The 20,938-nt window shown below is 37.7% G+C and overlaps 1 protein-coding gene across 2 annotated transcripts; it reads left to right on the top strand.

Annotated features, from left to right (window-relative positions):
* The first annotated feature begins 309 nt into the window (after positions 1-309).
* On the top strand, positions 310-6,126 carry LOC140875818 (phytochrome-associated serine/threonine-protein phosphatase-like). Of its 2 annotated transcripts, none has more exons than XM_073279613.1 (10): positions 310-639; positions 1,482-1,628; positions 1,716-1,783; positions 2,597-2,654; positions 3,379-3,489; positions 3,656-3,706; positions 4,110-4,253; positions 4,430-4,525; positions 4,608-4,755; positions 5,015-5,040. In XM_073279613.1, exons 1-10 carry the CDS (start codon positions 559-561, stop codon positions 5,023-5,025), a joined length of 915 nt encoding a protein of 304 aa, XP_073135714.1. In that variant the 5' UTR covers positions 310-558; the 3' UTR covers positions 5,026-5,040. The 2 variants fall into 2 exon arrangements, with proteins under 2 accessions (XP_073135714.1, XP_073135715.1); XM_073279614.1 differs by lacking the exon at positions 5,015-5,040 and adding an exon at positions 5,701-6,126 and having other exon boundaries at positions 311-639; positions 4,608-4,679.
* Positions 6,127-20,938: the final 14,812 nt, after the last annotated feature.

The raw sequence follows: 20,938 nt of genomic DNA, 5'->3' as shown, positions 1-20,938 counted from the left end.
AAGTAAGTGGTCTAAAAGCAATTTGAACTAGACCTATATGAAAAAATTTATATTTTTTGAAAAAGATTAATATATCATTTTCATTTAACAAATGAATAATCATCTCTTCATTATTAAGAGGAATTGAAGACTCAGTAGTCTTAACAATTTGTTTAAGACTAATTTTTTCAAAGGTTCATAATTGATAGATCATTTTAGGTTCTATATTAGGAATTGTTTATTTATTTAATAAATCAAGATTATTAGGATCAAAATATATGAGTAATTTAATTTAATTAAATTAAACATTCGAAAAAGGAAAATAAAAAATGATCAGGCGAAGCAGTGGAGCTCGATGCATCCAAATCCAAATTTGACCCAGTCCGTGTCGCGAAGCAAAAGGGGGTTGAGATTCGTGGGATCGTTGGTTCAACAGATTTCGTCCGCCCCTCCGCCGTACCGTGTCTCCGATCGCGCCTCCTCCGTCGCGAAATAGATCTTTGCATACATACGTCTTTTCCCAATACTGTTACGCTCTCTTCGACCCAGTAATTTTTCGTTGATTGGAAAGACAAGGGTATGGATTTGGACAAGTGGATAGTTAAGGTGAAAGAGGGTCAGCACTTGTCCGAAGACGAACTTCAGCTCCTCTGCGAATACGTATCTAATTCTTCTTCTCGCACCTTTGCTTGAATTTGTTTCTTGTCTCTTACCCTGTGAATTTCTTGGAGAAAATTCATTTTGTGGTTCGAAAGGATAATTTTTCGCGGCCAATATCTTTTGGGAGCTAGGTTTTTGTCCTGTACATTTGTTTTTGTGTTGGAATTTCGTGTAGAACTGTCAAAATACTGTACTTAGGGTTTCACATGAGTGGTTGTTTTAATATATCTTTAAATGAAAATTAATGGTGTATATCTCAAATAGTTACTAGCATTACTATCCTCCATAACATATTATCAATTTCCTGTAACTCTGTGTCACCTATGCCGGTCACGCCAATTGAAACTATATTCTATCAAGAATGCATATTTGGGCCTGTCACCTACGCCGGTTTACTTTTATTTGTCGCGAGCCCGATGAGAACCAATCATCAGACCTAATAAACCAACTGAAGGCTAGACGTTTTACCTTCTTCTACCCCATTGTGTTTGCAAGATGGTTGCCCAATGCTGTGGAACTGGTTAACTATGGGAACTCTTAGATAAGTGGGTGGCAGACTTTTTACCGAAACTTTTGCCTGACCTTTTTCTCAGCTTGGTGCTGAACCATGCACTGTTTTTTTCGGAGTTTGTTTAGCTTGTTTATGGTATCCACGATTTGATATGCGATTTGATTTTAAACATATGATGTCTAGATTTTAACTGGCTTGTGCATCTAAATGTTTTAGCAAATTTATGCCTGTCATTTAATTAGCTGCTACAATTTGCAGCATCTTCTACTGTTTTCTTGTGATGCTCTGTGGATCTGTTCTTAAATTTAGCTGCATTCCTCCCTTATGTTAGGTAAAAGAGATATTGATTGAGGAGTCAAATGTTCAGCCCGTCAATAGTCCAGTCACTGTATGTGGGGACATCCATGGGCAGTTTCATGATCTAATGAAACTTTTCCAGACTGGAGGTCATGTACCAGAGACCAACTACATATTTATGGTAATCATAATATATTTTCGTCTTTTCTTCCTGGTTTATTTATGTTTTAATTTTTATTTCACTTTGAACCTGCTCATTTCTTGGCAGGGAGATTTTGTTGATCGTGGTTATAATAGTCTAGAAGTTTTCACCATTCTTTTGCTTCTCAAAGCAAGGTGCGTAAAATGCAGGAGGCTTTATTGTTTGTGGGTTGGATTAGCACTTTTAAGTTGCTGGCAAGTCAGTTTGCCTTTTTTTTTCTATTATATTCCTCACTAAGTGGTTAACGAAACCATTTCAAAATTACAATGTCGTGCAGAACCTGCCAGGGATATATTTCATTGCAACAATTTTCCTGAAACCAATCTAGAATTTAAATTCCGAGTTACAGTTTGATTTCACTTGCGGAGGTTAAAGCGTTACACGATGGTCGATCTCAATGGTTTAGTTAGTTACTAATAATATTACTGTTTTATGACTAAATGTTAAGCAGTTTTTTGAATAAATAAGTGTGTCCTATTTCTCTTCATTTTTGTTTGCTCAAGTGAATTAACATACATCAGGCGAGGATTGCAATTGTTAATTAGAAACGTTCAGTTTCACTGTCACAAAAAACCATGACAGAATGATATAAAGTTCTACCCATTATTCATCTTGTTCTTTATTTTCTTAAACATGCATCCAATTGAATCAAACCCTGGAGGCCTGGACCCAAGATTTGGGAGACTAATTGCCTTGAGACTGGGCAGATTTGTTGACCAGTACCCACAACACATTATTGCCCTTGAGATCATTTTCTTTTCATTTGCAAATATATACGTTTCTATGATGAGGAAATAAATTTACTATTCTGTAGGCTTGGTTGGTTGATAAAGTTCCAAGATAAGGAACAATTTTTCGAACTTTTTTGAACTACTTTTGATAATGTCTCTCTAAGACTTTGCTTTGTTGCTGGTTATTTATATATATTTTTTGACCTTTTCTTCCAGATATCCAGCTAACATTACTCTCCTACGTGGAAATCATGAAAGCAGGCAGTTAACACAGGTAATTATCATTATAAACTTGGGTAATCGTGTTTACATAACCAAATAGTGACCAGAAACACGGGGATATTTTTGATGAATTACTGTAGTTAGATCATTCATTTATACCTATTTATATTTATTAGGCTGCTGCCATAGTTTCTTGATGTAAGCCCGCCAATACTTGTTGAAATTGATCTGGACGAGTGCGACTCTGAAGGGTTTTTTTGGTTATGTGCTGATATGCTCGAAATTGATGCCTTATTGGCTAGGAAGTTACTATAATGTAGCTTAGATTGTCGAGAGTCCATATGAAGAAATTGAAACGAAGTTATGCCTTGCCAAAAAAAAGAGAATGATATTAAAAGTACTATATTAATTGTATTAAACAGGTACTAAATTAATGATAAGTAGAAAAATAACGATTTTTGAAAGAGGTTTAATTATTGATTACCTCTCGGTTTTGTATTTTGTTTTTTATACTCATATCTGCATACATTTCATCTGGGAACGAAAATAAAATTAAAGTTTTGGTTTTGCGTCATGCATCATTCATATTATGTGGATTCGACAATTTATTGTCTGGCCGTGATTTCAGTAAATATTGTCGTCTATAAGAAACACCATGGTTACAACAATACCATAATCAACTTCAGATATGAAAAAAATCTACTTAATTTAATGAATTTGACAAATATAAGTTTCAGATAAAATCAATGAATTTTTACAGGTGTTGTCCTTGACAGGTTTATGGATTCTATGATGAATGCCAAAGAAAGTATGGGAATGCTAACGCTTGGCGATATTGCACAGATGTTTTTGACTATTTAACTCTGTCAGCAATTATTGATGGGACGGTATGCATTATTTCATGTTAACCGAGTCCTCGAAATAATTTAAATTCTTTATGAAAATCTAAGAATTATCATTATCAGAATATTCCACTAGGGAAGTTTTTTGTTTTTATTTCTGCTCTTTGCTTCCTTCCTGCAATTACACTTCCCTTTTTTTTTTGAATGCCAGGTACTGTGCGTACATGGTGGCCTATCCCCAGATATTAGAAGCATCGACCAGGTCTCATCACTGCCATTATTTATTTTTGTTCACATGTTTTTTTTTCAGACAATTCAAACTTCGATGAAATGCTAAGTTGTCAGATTCATTAAGTGCTGACATACTTTTCTTAAGATTTAATAGCTATGCATATTTTCTGGTTTCTGCGTTCACTCATTATGTGAAGATAGTGTCATGTTTAATATAGGATTTTCCCCTGTTTTTGGAACTTTATTACATATCAAGATGAGTTTTATATGCACCAATAAAAATAAAAATAAAAATGAGTTTTATTGTATACTGATACGTTATTCTACTTTATCTCTGCGTGTTTAAAGTATTGTCATTAAAATTTGATGGTGGTGTAATATGCTGTCATGTTTTGTTCTCTTTTTTATTTTTATTTTTTTGGGTTTCCTTGCAGATTCGAGTTATTGAACGGAACTGTGAAATTCCGCATGAAGGGCCATTCTGTGATTTAATGTGGAGTGATCCTGAAGATATTGAGACATGGGCAGTAAGTCCTCGAGGTGCAGGCTGGCTTTTCGGGTCTAGGGTTACATCTGAGGTACGGGAAGGAGCCTTGGGTAAACCCTGCAAATATCATGCACATGTCGTATATGATGTGCTGAACTTCCACTATCTTCAAAATGAACACTGGAAATCACAAAATTATTTTATGCAAATTGGTATATTTAGCTTTAGTTTCAAGGGTCCATGCTAACTTTGTAATTGTTTTTTTAGTTCAATCACATCAACAAACTTGATCTAGTTTGCCGAGCACATCAACTTGTTCAAGAAGGTTTGAAGTATATGTTCCAAGATAAAGGACTTGTAACTGTAAGTAATTCTATATCAAGGATTACAACATAGTATCTCATCCTAAAGCCATTTGGTCATTGTTGCAATATGGACTATGCAGGTATGGTCTGCACCAAATTATTGTTACCGCTGTGGAAATGTTGCCTCGATATTGAGTTTCAATGAGAACATGGTATGTGTGCAACCTCTTCCCTCACCCCCACTCTCTCCAGCTCCGTGCTTGTGCGGATCATTTTACTACTCTCTCCGTCCCGATTATATAGTCTTTTTTTTTCACACAGATTAAGAAAAAATTATTGGGAAAACAAATTTTATACAAACTTCATATTTTATCCCTATTTAATGTATTAAAAAATGATTGCACAATTTTCAAGGTGTAGTTAATAAAGGTATATTAGTAAATGAGTGTAAAAAAATATTACTAATTATGGTATATGACTATATATTTGGGACAAACAAAAAAGGAAACGTGGACTATATAATTGGGATGAAGGGAGTACTAACTAGTTGAGGTTTGAAAATATAATCGAGTGAACAAAACTTCTTCTCTGAACCAACATTTTGGGGCTGTTACACGTGCATTTACCACAGTAAAAGAGCCTCAGTCGTCAAAACAGTATCAATTAAAATGAATAACTACTTTAGTGTGGGATTTTGCATTGTCCTTGTTTCCTTGGTTTTTGTATCCTCCACCTTTTTGCTTGTTTCTGATATGGCTATGGTGAGTGTGTCAGCTAATCAGTTTTTTTTTTAAAAAAAAATTCTTTCATCCTTAAATGAAAATTGTATTACTCTAGATATGAGATTATAAACCAACCATGGCTTTGTGAGAGTCTGTTCTATATGTTTCAGTTAATGCAACTAGTTTTCCCAATCTTCCTTAAAATTATTAAATGCAACTATCTAGCTATTTGAAATATCTAGAACAAGAAATTTTGTTTCTGGTTTTGTTTTTATGTCATGTTTCATTATTTAGATAACTTATTTCCACACCACACTGAATGACATGTCTTTCACATAAGTTGCATGAAAAAACTAGAGGTCGGTGTAACATTTGAAACATGAAATTTGAAATGAAGAAAATGGGGAGGGTATTTGGACAGAACTCAGTGAAGCTGCAATAGATCTTGGATGTTTGATAAAGGTGGCTTATTAACCTGATCAAAAACCATTTTTGCCTTACTTTTCATTAGGAGAGAGAAGTGAAGTTCTTCACTGAGACTGAGGAGAACAATCAGATGCGAGGACCCAGAAGTGGAGTACCGTATTTTTTGTGATCGAAAATTGTTTGGTGGCTTGTGCAATATGCATTTGGCATGTCAACAGTCGATTGCTGCCTTGCAAAGTCTAGTTATCGCAGCACGGCTTTCTGTGGTATCATGTGACACACGATTTGAACCGATTAAAGTTTTGATTTGTAGTATTGCTGATATTCTTCTCTTTGTATAATGCATTTGTTGTTATCGATTAGGAAATGCATCGATTTTCAGAGGGGGCTTGTCTAACTTTATCGCGTACCCTTAGCTTTGTGACCCTATTATAATTTTTTTGGATATCTGTTGCCACTTTAAACATTATATGAATTGTGACCCTATGAATATGTTTTATTCATACAAACACAGTTATGTTTTGACCCTGTTACAAAATAATTTTTTGTTATTCTGTTGTATATATATTGTTGACACAAAAACTCGATGCGGTCTTATGAGTCTATTTTGTTATACGGATTTTTATTTGGGTTATCTATATAAAAATATTATTTTTTACGTTAAAAATATTGTTCACCCTGTCCCACTTATATAAGCAAGGGTGTGTTTTCACACATATTAAGAAAGCGTTTGGGAAAGTAAATTTTAAAAAATAATTTCTCATTTTACCATTATTTAATTAATATTTTAATAAAATAAAATAAGGGTTAATTGTTAATCACTACGTAAATCATTTTCTAACTTATTTATATATACCTACCCACTTAAAACTTAATTTTTACTTTCTGAAGAGAGAAAATTTTGTTTAAAAATATCAATTCTACCCTTCTCTATTAACATCCTCATAAACCAATAACCAAAATACTAAAAAAAAAATGTGAGAATGAAAACTAAAAATAAAACTAATCCAAATAGTATATATATAAAAATTCAAATTAAAATCAAAGAACATAAATCATATCATATACATGCTTATGTTGATACAGGAGCAAGTATGTGTTTAGGAAGAAACATATACTTCCAAATCATTATTGGAAGAAATACGATAAATGATTAAAAGTTCGAATAGGAGATGGATCAATAATCATGCTTGATAAAGTAGAAGAAAAATTAAAAATAAAAATTGAGGAAACAAAATTTATAATACCAATAATATACCAAATAGAATCAGGAATGAATATTATAATAGGAAATAACTTCTTAAGACAATATCTTCCTTTCACACAATTTGAGGATCATATAACTTTAAATAAAGGATCATCAATGATTTACATTCCTAAAATACGAACAACATTTCGTGTAGGAAATGAAGGATTTACAAAGAATTTCCACAAATTGAATACAAATTCAATATAATTAAAAATAGAAAATATTCTAGCAATAATTCCTGAAAAAGAAATCATGAAGAAATTTCATGATATTTGTTCTGAAAATCCTCAAGATAAAATTAAGAAAAAAAACAATTCATTGCTTCAATAAAACTTAAAGACCCCAATATCACAATCCGTGAAGCACCAAGAAGATGCGACATGGATGATGTAAAAATATTCGAAAAAGAGGTTCAAGAATTACTAAAACTTAAGATAATCATCCCTAGTAAGAGTCCACACTCTTCACCAGCTTTCTATGTAGTAAGAAAGATATTGATAAGAAAAGAATGGTAATTGATTATCGAAAAATGAATAAAGCAACAATTATGGACGGATATTATATTCCAAATAAGAATGATTTACTATCTTATATATGAGAAATGAAATATTTTTTCAGTTTAGATTGCAAATCAGGATTCTGGCAAATTCAGCTAGAACCACAAACACAATTACTTACAACATTCAGTTGTCCAAAAGTACAGTATCAGTGGACTGTTTTACCTTTCGGACTTAAACAAGCACCAGGTATCTTTCAAAGATATATTGATGAATCTTTTAAATCATATGTATATTTTTGTTGTGTTTACATAGATGTCATATTAATTTATTCAAAAACACTAGATCAACATTATAAAGACCTAATGACAGTATTAGATATTTGTCATAAAGATGGAATTATACTTTATGAAAAGAAAACACAATTGTTTAAAACAAAAATAAATTATTTAGGATTACAAATAAAAGATGGAAAACATTGTTTACAACATCATATACTTAAGAAAATTCATGATTTTCCTAGTGAAATCAAGGATAAAGATCAATTAAGAAGATTTTTAGGATTATTAACTTATTCTGGAAATTACATTAAGAAACTTGCAGAAATCAAAAAACCTCTTCAGGCAAAACTTAAACAGGACTATAAGTGGAAATGATCTAAAGAAGATACTAATTATATTGACACTATTAAAAAATAATAATTAGTAATCTTTCTGAGTTATATTTTCCTTCAAATAAAGACATAATAATAATTGAAACAGACGCTTCAGATGAATAATGGGGAGCATGTTTAAAAGCTTATACAAGAGAAATTTTTTTTAAAGAACTTACTAAAACAACTACCAGAAATAATGAAGAATTATGTAATTATACATCAGGAATTTTTCAAGGTGCACAACTGTTGGGATCGGTTCAGAGGGTAGAGGGGGGGTGAATACACTCTGAAACTTATTTTCTTTCTTTTCAAAATGATCAAGTGAAGTTTAGTTCACTTAATCTGTTTTCTCAACTTCTAAAACGGTTTGAACAACTTAAATAGTGCGAAAATAGTTCAGAGGTTTTAGTGATGCAAAGGCAAGTTATAACACGATGTTTGAGCAGTATATAAGATAAATATGCAGTAAAGACTAAGACACGATTTATGGAAGTTCGAAAGCTTAATCCTTCTACGTCTCCCCTTCTTCCACTTAGGAAGGAATTCACTAGAAGACTTTGGTTATTACAACGTCTTGCAATACACCCACTTCAGACTTAGGACTTATCCAATGCCTAATCCGAAACTCCTAGATTTACACAGATAAGATTCTCAGTTCTTATCAGACTGGTGGAAGCTTTCAGAGTAGCTTCAAGTCTCTTCAATAATGAATACAGTCCGGTTGAGCTTCTCAAACTGCAGAGCGGTCGAGAGGCTTGGAAACCCTAGGATGATCCTTGAAGATCAGATATGTAAACTGTAGGCGAGGGTTTATTTGAGCAGCAAGTGAATGATCTTGTAAGTGTGCTCAAGTATTGCTTCAGTATATCAGATGAGGACTTCTGATAGTATTCAAGTGATTGAGTTGATTGAGATTTTTCGTGTTGCTTGTCTTCTTTTTTGTCACTTCTTGAGCAATCTTCCCTTTATATAGGTCAATCATCAACGTCTTTATTTTTGAACGTTCTGATGCTGCATTGAATGCACATTTAATGCTTCATAAATGCATTGATGATTCTGCATGAAGATCGTACACTTCTTTAAATGCAGACAACTTCCAGGGTCTAAAACTGGTATAAACGGTCGAATGCTTTATCTGTAGCCATTCTGCGTTTTTGCCATTTTAGTGCAACCTGTTGTCTCGATGCAAGAGTCAACAGATCTTCTGATACGCCGGTTTATCTCTCGATGCAAGAGTCAACAGATCTTCTGATACACCGGTTCTGCTTTTGATAAAAGATCTTGCAATGAACGTCTTGTCTCAAGTATTTGTCTTGAGATATCTTGATAAGCAGTTGGCATTCTACCGGTAGATAGATTTATCCTCTGCTGGTTTGAATAACCAGTCGATAGGCTTGTGACTGCAACCGGTCGAGAGACAAAGGCGGTTGACAAGTTTCCGGTAGATAACTTGAAGGGTTTAGACGGTTGCGGTAGGAGTTGTAGTAGATTCCTGAAATACAAAAGATTGGCAGCACATTCCTATACAATGAGTTGTTGTTTGTTATCACCAAAATGTCGGATTCAACAATTTCCCCTTTTTGGCGATGACAAAACTTAAGTGCTCCGAAAGCAATATGAAAGCATTAAAATGAACTTCATTGAGAGAATGAATTTTATTAATTACAATAAGCATTCTTATTACACCTACTGAAGAAAACAAAATGAGATACAGCTGCGATAAGTAAAGAAGAGACAAGTTGTTCATCTTTTGAACCAACTGGCTCCTCCTGACCTATCGCCTTCTCTTCTTCTTCTGTCGGCTTCTTCCTTTCTTCTGGATTCTTCTTCACGTCTTCTTGCCTCTGCTGCTCTTCGTTGCTCTTCTTCCCCCTTTTTGGCATCACCTTGGTTGAGTCGAAGGATGATCTCAGTGAGTTGAGTGCCAAGGCAGGCTTGCATAGTATCAATTTTTGCATCTAGTTGAGCAATTAGAGTAGCTTGCATAGTGTCCATCCGATCATTCAACTACCTATGAAGGCGGTTTTTGGATCTGACAAATTGTTCGGAGACGGTAGAGAGCGTTTGGATTTGAGTGCGATGATGGGCAGTGATCTCTTTGGACAGATGAGCAAGGTCTCTAGACACGGTCTCAAAATTCCGAATCATCGTCTGGCGTGAATTGTCAACCCATGAGGATGTGTTTGTGATGTCTTGTGAAAAGGATCGAACTGTTTCCATGAGCTCATGAAGCCTATTTATCAATGTGTGATCCAGAGCTGCTGCCATGGCTTCAATTAATGAGTCATCAGTCTGAAGCATTTGACTCTGTGTGTCATTCCTTGGTAAAGCCGGGCCAGACTCAAGATGATGTGGTGCTGGTGATCTAGCTGGTGAGCTAGCTGATGTACCTTCCAATAGTGGTACAGTTGGAGATGTAGGGGTCTCGACTGCAGCCAAGATGGTTGGTGGAGTAGCAGGATCAGCACTCGGTTCATCCATTAGGAGATCTTCCACAAACTTTTCAGTAGATGGAGACGGTTGAAGTGATGGGTCAGCATCAGTCACTGGCTGTTCTGGAGGTGCAAGTGATACAATAGTGCTTGGTATCTCTGTTGGGGGCACTACTGCTTCACTGCTGCAAGGAGCCTCTGTCACAGAGGTGACAGGAATTTCTTGTTCAATCACTTCTAAAACATCTTGTGGACGACTGGGAGAGGTGTGAGCGGTCGCCGCTGGAGATGAGTGAGCAGTCACAGCTGCTTTCGGTTGAATTACTGCTTGGACTACGGTTGAGGCGGGGTCGACCGATGAAGATGCTCCCACACTCGATCTTAGAGCGGATGATTGAAACAGGTCAGCAGTGATGAGACCGGTCAGAATCCCATCTGAAAGAGTAATAGCAGAGACGTCTTCTTCACCCTGATCTTGGGTAAGAAAAGTCTTCATCATCACCTGTGCTTCCAGTCCATAAGCCTGTAGACAAGCTGCTGAAGCTGTCGTCTTTACGTTGTTAAGAGCTTGGAAGTGCTGAAGTAGTTGAGTGATTTGACGTAGACTATTCTGTAGTCCAGTCAAAATCACAAAGTCATCGGTGGCGGTAGGACTCTTGGATTTGAAGTTCTTGACACGCTCATTAATCAACAGAGATATCAGGCTTCCTCGAAGCTTCAAGTAGATGAGCTGTCTTCTTCCCAGAGCCTCCACGATGTCTTCAGTGTCAGCAAAAAGAAGCATCTTCTGCTCAATAACGTTCAGAGCTTTCCACTTAGGAAATATTTGAGCAAGCGTCAGGTGAGTACGGAAATGATGCCATCTGTCAAAGCGCTGTAGGTGACGCTTGACAGTACGGAGAACGTGAGAGATGATCAAGTTGAGCTCTACAGTAGCTGCTGGTTGAGCCTTAGGTGAGTAGATCATCACACCTTTCCCTTTGTCCTTGGGATCAGCGAGAGTGACCTTTGGAGTTGATGAGGCACCTTCCCTGATTATCACACCCTTGGTAGGACGTGGAGCAGTAGTAGCAGTAGTGGTAGTAGTCTCGACCGTTGGCAGAATTGGTGTTGGAACGGTAGTAGCAAGTCCAGAAAGGGACTTTAACTTCTTGTGCTGCCTCTTCTTCTCGCCTGCAGGCGTGGATGGCACAGCTGCTTTGGAGACAGAAGGAGATGACTTGCTGAAGGCTTAAATCAGTGGAACGTTCTCACGTGATTCTTCTTCAGAGTCAGACTCTATGATAAGTTGACGCTTGGCAGATTTCTTGGTATGGGCTGGTTTGGCCGCTACCGGGACTGTTGAAAGCGGTTGAGTGACAGCAACAACACTTGCGGTTGAAGGCAGAGTGTCGACCGCAACCTCTTTCTTGTTCAGAAACTTGAAGATTGTAGACTTTTTGAGCCATTTGGTGGGATGCAGAGGCTCAGTCTTGGAGAAGTCTACTCCAAGGACGCTCAAGATGTGGCAAATTTGCAGAGCAAATCTCTCGGATTGCCCTTTTCCCCTGATCATTTCACATAAAGTAGTGAACAATATGTCTGACCAGTTGATGTTGATTTTGGAGGCGATACAAGCCATGTATTGGAATTTCTCCATCGTCACCTTGTCGTACGATCCAGCCTTGGCAAGAAGATTCTTGGCCACGATGTTGGTCAATAGCCTGAATGGAGCTTTAAGAGATGTCTTCTGAGCCGGTAGTTTGATCGGAGCATCAGTGGTGGAGAATTCCTTCAACCAGTATGAGCAGTTACCATCGGGAAGATCCGCGCATTTTGTCAAACCCCTGGAGGGCAGATCAAATGTGCTGGCGAAGAACTTTTGATTGAAGGAGTAGGACTCTGTCCGGATCAAGCATTTGACAGTCCCATGCTCGATTTGAGCGGTTGCAAAGAACTCCTTCAAGACAGGCAGATCGCAGATGGCGCTGCTTCCCAAAAACTTCTTCAGTCCAGAGGCTTCAAGCATGGTGAAGACCTCAGTGATTCCTGCATTGTTTGCCTCAATAACGGAATCAAAGTTGATTGCAAGGCACGTCTTCTGGATCGACATGATAGCTGTAGATAAGAACTCGAGCAGAGAGTAAGCAAAAGCTTGATAGTAATACGATCTAACTTTTAATGCAATATGAAAGCTTTAGCAACGGTGAAAGGTTGATATACGAGTGTAAAGAAGTATATATAGGAACCTATGGGCCATATGGTGATGTCATGAAAAGTATTTTTGAAATTCAAAAAGTTTTGAAGAGTATAATCACCGCGCCCAATCAATGTCATTTGGTTCAAAGCACAAAGCTGCTAGTACGGAGCCTGTCAGAGACTAGCTAAAGTCGGATGATATGCCAACATTTATGGCAATGTAACAGCTAAGCTATTAACGTCATACTACCAATCATTCCCCCTAAAAGCATGCATACTAACTTAGATCTATTAAGCCAAGAATATTTCGAAAATATGAAAACTTAGCGTCCGGTAAAGGCTTGGTGAATATGTCTGCTGCTTGCTGATCGGTAGAGATGTATTCCAGCCTGATTTCCTTCTTTAAGACATGATCTCGGATAAAATGATGCCTGACATCAATGTGCTTTGTCCTAGAGTGCATCACTGGATTGTGAGTGATGGCTTTGGCACTTGTATTGTCACAGTAGATTGGAGCTTCACTCGACCGGATTCCATAATCATTAAGCTGCTGTTGAATCCAGAGTATTTGAGCACAACAGCTGCCAGCAGCAAGGTATTCTGCTTCGGCGGTCGAGGTAGCAATTGATGTCTGCTTCTTACTTGACCACGAAATTAGTCTATCTCCAAGGAATTGACATGTGCCACTTGTACTTTTGCGATCAATTCTACAACCTGCATAATCTGCATCTGAATAGCCAATAAGATTAAGATTTGAATCTTTGGGATACCAAAGACCCACATTAGTAGTTCCTTTAATATATTTAATTATTCGTTTGGCGGCAATGAAATGAGATTGCTTAGGTGCTGTTTGAAATCTAGCACATAAACAAACTGAATACATGATATCCGGTCGACTGGCAGTCAAATAAAGCAATGAGCCAATAAGGCCTCGATACATTGTTACCTCGACCGGGATTCCCCCTTCATCTTTATCAAGCTTGATTGATGTACTCATGGGGGTAGATACAGTTGAGCACTGTTCCATTCCAAACTTCTTTACCAATTCCTTGGCATACTTGGATTGATTGATAAATATTCCAGTTTTAAGTTGCTTCACTTGCAATCCAAGAAAGAAATTTAGCTCGCCCATCATGCTCATTTAAAATTTCTCCTGCATCATCTTAGAGAACTTTGAGCACAACTTGGGGTTAGTTGACCCAAATATAATGTCATCAACATAAATTTGTACTAGTAACACATGATCACCTTTTACAAATTTAAACAAGGTCTTATCGACCGTTCCAATTTGGAAATCATGTTCCAGTAAAAATTTTAGTAATGTATCATACCATGCACGCGGTGCTTGTTTTAATCCATAGAGGGCTTTGTCAAGTTTATAGATATATTGAGGATGAGTAGGATTGACAAAACCTGGTGGTTGTTCAACGTACACCTCTTCTTGAAGTAGACCATTGAGGAATGCAGACTTGACATCCATTTGATAAACTTTAAAGTCCTTGAAAGCTGCATAGACAAGAAAGATGCGGATTGCTTCTAGTCTTGCAACTGGCGCGAAGGATTCCTCAAAGTCTATGCCTTCTTCTTGTCTGAATCCTTGTGCAACAAGCCGAGCTTTGTTACGCACAACAGTGCCATGTTCATCGAGCTTGTTACGAAACACCCATCTAGTTCCAATCACATTTTGATTTTCCGGTCGAGGAACTAGATGCCAAACATTGTTGCGGGTGAATTGATTCAACTCTTCTTGCATAGCTTCAATCCAGCTGACATCTGATAGAGCTTCATCTATCTTCTTGGGCTCTACCTGAGATATGAAAGCTGCATGCAAGAATTCATTAATCATTTGACCACGTGTTTTTCGAGGAGCAGAAGGGTCACCTATGACCAACCCAGGTGGATGATCTTTGTTCCACCTAAAATAATTCCCTAAAGGGTTGTCATCAATTGGTTGACGAACGTCCTCGTTTACTGGATCATCATTGGCAGGAGGATCGTTATCAACCGGTGGATCCTCTTCTGGCCTTGTTTGATCACACACGGTAGAGGGAGCTGGATCATCCTTCTTTGGAGGATATGGATCACTGTCACTCTCTTCCTGTAGATTTGTGTTTTCCAGTCTATGACTCAGATCATTTATGCTCCCTTGAGTTTGTTCTGTACAAAGAGTAGATTCATCAAAAACAACATGAATGGTTTCCTCGACCGTTAGTGATCTTTGATTGAACACTCGATAAGCTCTGCTAACGGCTGAGTAACCAATAAAAGTTCCTTCGTCTGCTTTGGCATCGAAGGCTGTCAAATGATTTTTGCCATTGTTGTGGATAAAGCATTTGCACCCAAAAATTTTGAAGTATGAAATATCAGGTTTTGTGCCATTCCAGATCTCATATGGAGTTTTGTTAAATCGTTTATTAATCATAGATCTGTTTTGAGTATAGCAAGCTGTGTTAACTGCTTCTGCCCAAAGCCTTTGAGAAACATTTGAATCAGCAATCATAGTTCTGGCTGCTTCTTTTAAAGTACGGTTCCTTCTTTCAGCCACCCCATTTTGCTGTGGGGATCTAGCAGCTGACAACTCATGCTTGATTCCCTGATCATCTAGATAAGTCATAAGAGTGGTGTTTAAAAATTCAGTCCCTCTATCACTCCTGATTCTATCTATCACAGTAGATTGTTCATTTTGCAAGCGTTTAAAAAGCTTAATCAGGTGAGGTGCAGTTTGATCTTTTGAAGAGAGAAAGATGACCCAAGTAAATCGAGAAAAGTCATCTATAACAACAAGAGCATATCTCATTCCCCCTATGCTTCTTACTGGTATGGACCAAATAGGTCCATGTGAAGTAAATCTAAGCATTTGGAAGAAGACATACACCCTTTATTTTTAAAGGTTGCTCTCACCTGCTTTCCTAGTTGACAAGCAGGACAAACTTTGTCTTTTATAAAATCTCCTTCAGGCAGACCAAAAACCAAATCATGCTTCCTCAAGTTAGAGATGGACTTAAAATTTAGATGATTTAACCGCTTATGCCACAACCAATGTTTATCATGATGAGCAGTAAGACAAGTAGGTGAAGAAATATGTGAGCAAGACCAGTTTACCTTGTAGGTGTTTAGGTCTCTTACACCGGTCATAAGAGTCTCACCTTTGTCATTTTTGATGATGCAAGTGTGTTTGTGAAACTCGACCGAATGATCATTGTCACATAGTTGACTAATACTTATCAAATTATAGCACAGTTTGTCAACAAGCAACACATCTTTAATAATGATGTTACCATGGATAATCTTACCCTTACCCACGGTTTTACCTTTGGAGTTGTCTCCAAAGCTGATCTTTGGTCCTTTGCACAGCACAACTTCTGTTAGAAGTTCTGGATTCCCTGTCATGTGCCGTGAGCAACCACTATCTAAGTACCAGGTAGTGTCCTTGATAGAAGTGGTCTTCTCGCCCGTTTGGACTTTTAGTACCTGCAAAAAGTGAAGAACTTTTGGTACCCATTTCTAGTAGGGTCCAGGTCGGATTAGCCCTTTCAGGACCCACACCTGGAACACCCTTACAGGTTTGCCCGTGTGTGTGTCCAGAAATCTGTGCGGTCGATAAGCAGTAAATGTGTGTGCTTGTGAGGTTGCTGTGTGCTGCTTGCCTTTTTGATCTTTATCAGTTAGCCTGTACCTCTTTTGAACTGGCCTGCAATTAAAGTACTGGTAAGGCTTCTCCTTTGACCATCTTCTCTTAGAGTAGTTAGACTCATTCCATGGCCTTTTGAAATTAGATTGGTTTCCCTTTCTTCTTTCATTAGGTTTTGGTTTAATCCAAGTTCCTCTTTGATTAGAGATCTGGGGATCCACATATCCCAGCCCTCTATGCTTAGAGCTTCGTTCGTTAGATACTTTCTGATTTTTGTCAAGGCTGCACTCATCATGTTCATATATCATGCTGGACCTGACAAATCTTATTTTGTTAAGATTTCCTTTGTCAGGCTTGACTGAATACAATATTCCATAGACTGTTCATTTGTTCCAAACCCTAGACCGGTTTTGTCATGTGCCGGTCTTTGGATTTCTTGAATCTTGTCAATGGTTACAGAAGATTTATTCCAAGTCTTAATTGTTTCAAGTAGTTTTTTGTTCTCAGTCAAGGTTGCTTGGAACACTCTTTTCAAGGTGTCATTCTCAGTAGCCAGCAGACTTAGCTTGACCTTAAGACCATCAAGCTCTTTTCGCTGCATGCAGCTTGATTCGCTTGACTTATATTTTAGGTCAGCTCTTTCTGCCTTTACCTCCACGAATTCCTTGGATAATGCTTTGTATTCATTAGCCATTTCGTGTAAAGCAGTAACTAGATCACTGTGAGTAAATTCAGGTGAACCAAAGTCAAATACCTCCTCAGCTTCTTCTTCGATGTCAGCCATAAGGCATTCCACCTTTTCATCATCGCTGTCATCTGAAGAGCTTTCGGTATTGGGGTTGTCAGAGTCAGACTCAGCCCACTTGTTTTTGCTTTCGTCTGCTACTAGAACCCTTTGGTCTCTTCCTTTTCTAAACGTCCTCTTGTCCTCCTTGCCCCTTCTTCTTTCAAAGACTTGCTTCTGATCATTGCTCTTAGGCTTGGTGCAATCTGCAATGAAGTGACCTGGCTTGCCACAGTTAAAACAAGTAGGACCATCGTCTGTATGGTCCGATTTATGATAATTTTTAAATTTAGAATTGTTTTTACGCATAAATCTACCAAATTTCTTGACAAAGAGTGTCATGGCTTCGTTGCTGATTTGCTCAGCTGATCTCTTTGGAGCTTCCTCGACCGGTGGACGTATCACCGTTGAGGTTAAGGCCTTGGTTGGTTGAGAGGTAGATGGTTCATCTTCTGTCCTCATGTTGAGCTCGAACTCGTAGGCTTTGAGATCTGCAAAGAGATCATGCAGTTCAACCTTGCTTAAGTCTTTTGACTCCCTCATGGCTACTATCTTGATCTCCCATTCTTTGGGCAAAGCTCTCATAACCTTCACAGCAATTTCATGGTTAGTATAAGTTTTTCCTAAAGCAATAAGATCACAAATGATACTACTGAACCGTTCATCAAATTCAGCCATGGTTTCCCCTGGCTTCATTTTGGCATTGTCATATTTTTGAATGGCCATGGTGAGCTTGTTTTCCTTGGTCTGGTCATTTCCTTCACACAGCTGAGTGAGCTTCTCCCAAATCTCCTTTGCTGTGGAGCATGACTTGATTTTGCTGAACATTTTCTTGTCAAGTGTTTTGTATAGGATGTCCCGGGCTACATTGTCAAGATTGGCCTTCTTTTTGTCCTCAGTAGTCCACTCAGCTCTTGGTTTCTCAATCATTTGTCCTGCACCATCGGTTAGAGCTGGGTTGACCTTCATGATTTTGATAGGACCGTCTGTTATGACATATAGCATGTCATCGTCCTGTGCTGCAAGATGTGCCTGCATGCGAATTTTCCAGTCATCATAATCTTCTTTAGAAAACATAGGAATTTTGTTGAAAGAAGTCATGATTTTAAAACTTTAGATCAGCAGTTGAGAAAGGAACCCGCTCTGATACCACTTGTTGGGATCGGTTCAGAGGGTAGAGGGGGAGTGAATACACTCTGAAACTTATTTTCTTTCTTTTCAAAATGATCAAGTGAAGTTTAGTTCACTTAATCTGTTTTCTCAACTTCTAAAACGGTTTGAACAACTTAAATAGTGCGGAAATAGTTCAGAGGTTTTAGTGATGCAAAGGCAAGTTATAACACGATGTATGAGCAGTATATAAGATAAATATGCAGTAAAGACTAAGACACGATTTATGGAAGTTCGAAGGCTTAATCCTTCTACGTCTCCCCTTCTTCCACTTAGGAAGGAATTCACTAGAAGACTTTGGTTATTACAACGTCTTGGAATACACCCACTTCAGACTTAGGACTTATCCAATGCCTAATCCGAAACTCCTAGATTTACACAGATAAGATTCTCAGTTCTTATCAGACTGGTGGAAGCTTTCAGAGTAGCTTCAAGTCTCTTCAATAATGAATACAGTCCGGTTGAGCTTCTCAAACTGCAGAGCGGTCGAGAGGCTTGGAAACTCTAGGATGATCCTTGAAGATCAGATATGTAAACTGTAGGCGAGGGTTTATTTGAGCAGCAAGTGAATGATCTTGTAAGTGTGCTCAAGTATTGCTTCAGTATATCAGATGAGGACTTCTGATAGTATTCAAGTGATTGAGTTGATTGAGATTTTTCGTGTTGCTTGTCTTCTTTTTTGTCACTTCTTGAGCAATCTTCCCTTTATATAGGTCAATCATCAACGTCTTTATTTTTGAACGTTCTGATGCTGCATTGAATGCACATTTAATGCTTCATAAATGCATTGATGATTCTGCATGAAGATCGTACACTTCTTTAAATGCAGACAACTTCCAGGGTCCAAAACTGGTATAAACGGTCGAATGCTTTATCTGTAGCCATTCTGCGTTTTTGCCATTTTAGTGCAACCTGTTGTCTCGATGCAAGAGTCAACAGATCTTCTGATACGCCGGTTTATCTCTCGATGCAAGAGTCAACAGATCTTTTGATACACCTGTTCTGCTTTTGATAAAAGATCTTGCAATGAACGTCTTGTCTCAAGTATTTGTCTTGAGATATCTTGATAAGCAGTTGGCATTCTACCGGTAGATAGATTTATCCTCTGCTGGTTTGAATAACCAGTCGATAGGCTTGTGACTGCAACCGGTCGAGAGACAAAGGCGGTTGACAAGCTTCCGGTAGATAACTTGAAGGGTTTAGACGGTTGCGGTAGGAGTTGTAGTAGATTCCTGAAATACAAAAGATTGACAACACATTCCTATACAATGAGTTGTTGTTTGTTATCACCAAAATGTCGGATTCAACAACAACTGAATTATCATTCAAATGAAAAAGAATTATTAGTTTTAATCTTTACAATTAGAACTTATGAAATTTATTTTATTTCCAAACCGTTTTTAGTAAGAATAGATAACATGAATTTAACATATTTTAAGACAAGAAAAATATCAAGAAATGCAGGGAGAAATGCAGCAAGATTAATTAGATGGCAATTGGAACTAAACCATTATCAGTTCGAGATCCAGCATGTCAAAGGAACGGATAATTCATCACCCGACGCATTAATTAGAGAACTTCATCCAAATTATACTATCCGTAGTAACAGAATAATAAAAGAGATCCTAAGAGATCCAGAAAATGACCTTGAGTCATCCGAACATGCCTTAGAAAGCATGAGAAATATAAATTGATGAAAAGAGATTTATATTCAGAAACATGAATTATTTTATGACTATAAAGTCATCCGAACATGCCTCAGAAAGCATGGGGAATATAAATTGATGAGATGAGATTTATATTCAGATACATAAATTACTCTATGAGTAAAGATTCGGTTCTTGTAAAAGAATCTATAAATGCAATGATACGCATGATAAAATTATCCGAATTACTCACAAAAATAGGAGTAGAGTTAAGGAAAAAGGATTATGGGGTTGAAACATTTAGTTAGAAGTAAGTTGGGTGTTGTATTCATTGAGCAGGGGGTTACTGTTCCGGGGGAGGGGAGGTAGTAACCCTGGTCTGGTCGTGCCTTGGACTGGTCCTAGGTCAAGTACTTGATGTTGTGGTCGCGTTGGTATAAAATGGGCTCGTTTCGGGTAAGATTTCAACAAGTTATGGATTTTTGAAGTTTAGGTGTCGGTGCTGAATTTTGTGAGCAAAAGTGGGCTGTCCGGATTGGGTTTGTGTTCAGGTTGCATAGGCTGTCAAATGAGGATACAATATGGTTCTAAGGGTTGTTTGTAGTGTATGGAGAGTGTCGGTTCGAGCGGGGTCGAATTCTGGTAAGGTAAGATTGAGTTATGGGCTTTTCGGTTTGATTGCTCGGGTTATGCCTTGTTTGTAAGAATAGGACTTAAAGTTTGGGTAGTTCACCTAAGGGCAGCCACTTACCCACATAACATCCATATTTTTGAGTTGGGTTTCATTTCCTAAAGTTTCATATTTGTGTGCGTGAGTTCTCGTCTTCGAGTTGAGTAAAGTTAAAGCAAGTAAAGTATTTCTTTTGCATCTCAAGAAAAGTTAAAGTTCCAAGTCAAGAAAGAAAAGTATTAAAATAAAGTGAATTGATTTGTGACTTAGACGTGTAGGGAGTGGCCGGGAGAAATCTTGGTTTTCCTACCACCCAGACGTGTAAGGAGGGGCCGAGAGAAATTTTAGTTTCCTTACCAATCAGACGTGTAAGGAGGGGCCGGGAGAAATCTTGGTTTTCTTACCAATCAG

Source organism: Henckelia pumila, chromosome 1 (genome assembly GCF_033568475.1).
Source record: "Henckelia pumila isolate YLH828 chromosome 1, ASM3356847v2, whole genome shotgun sequence".
NCBI classification, from domain to species: Eukaryota; Viridiplantae; Streptophyta; class Magnoliopsida; order Lamiales; family Gesneriaceae; genus Henckelia; species Henckelia pumila.
The sequence above is the reverse complement of the archived record's forward strand: the minus strand, read 5'-3'. Positions and strand labels throughout refer to the sequence as shown.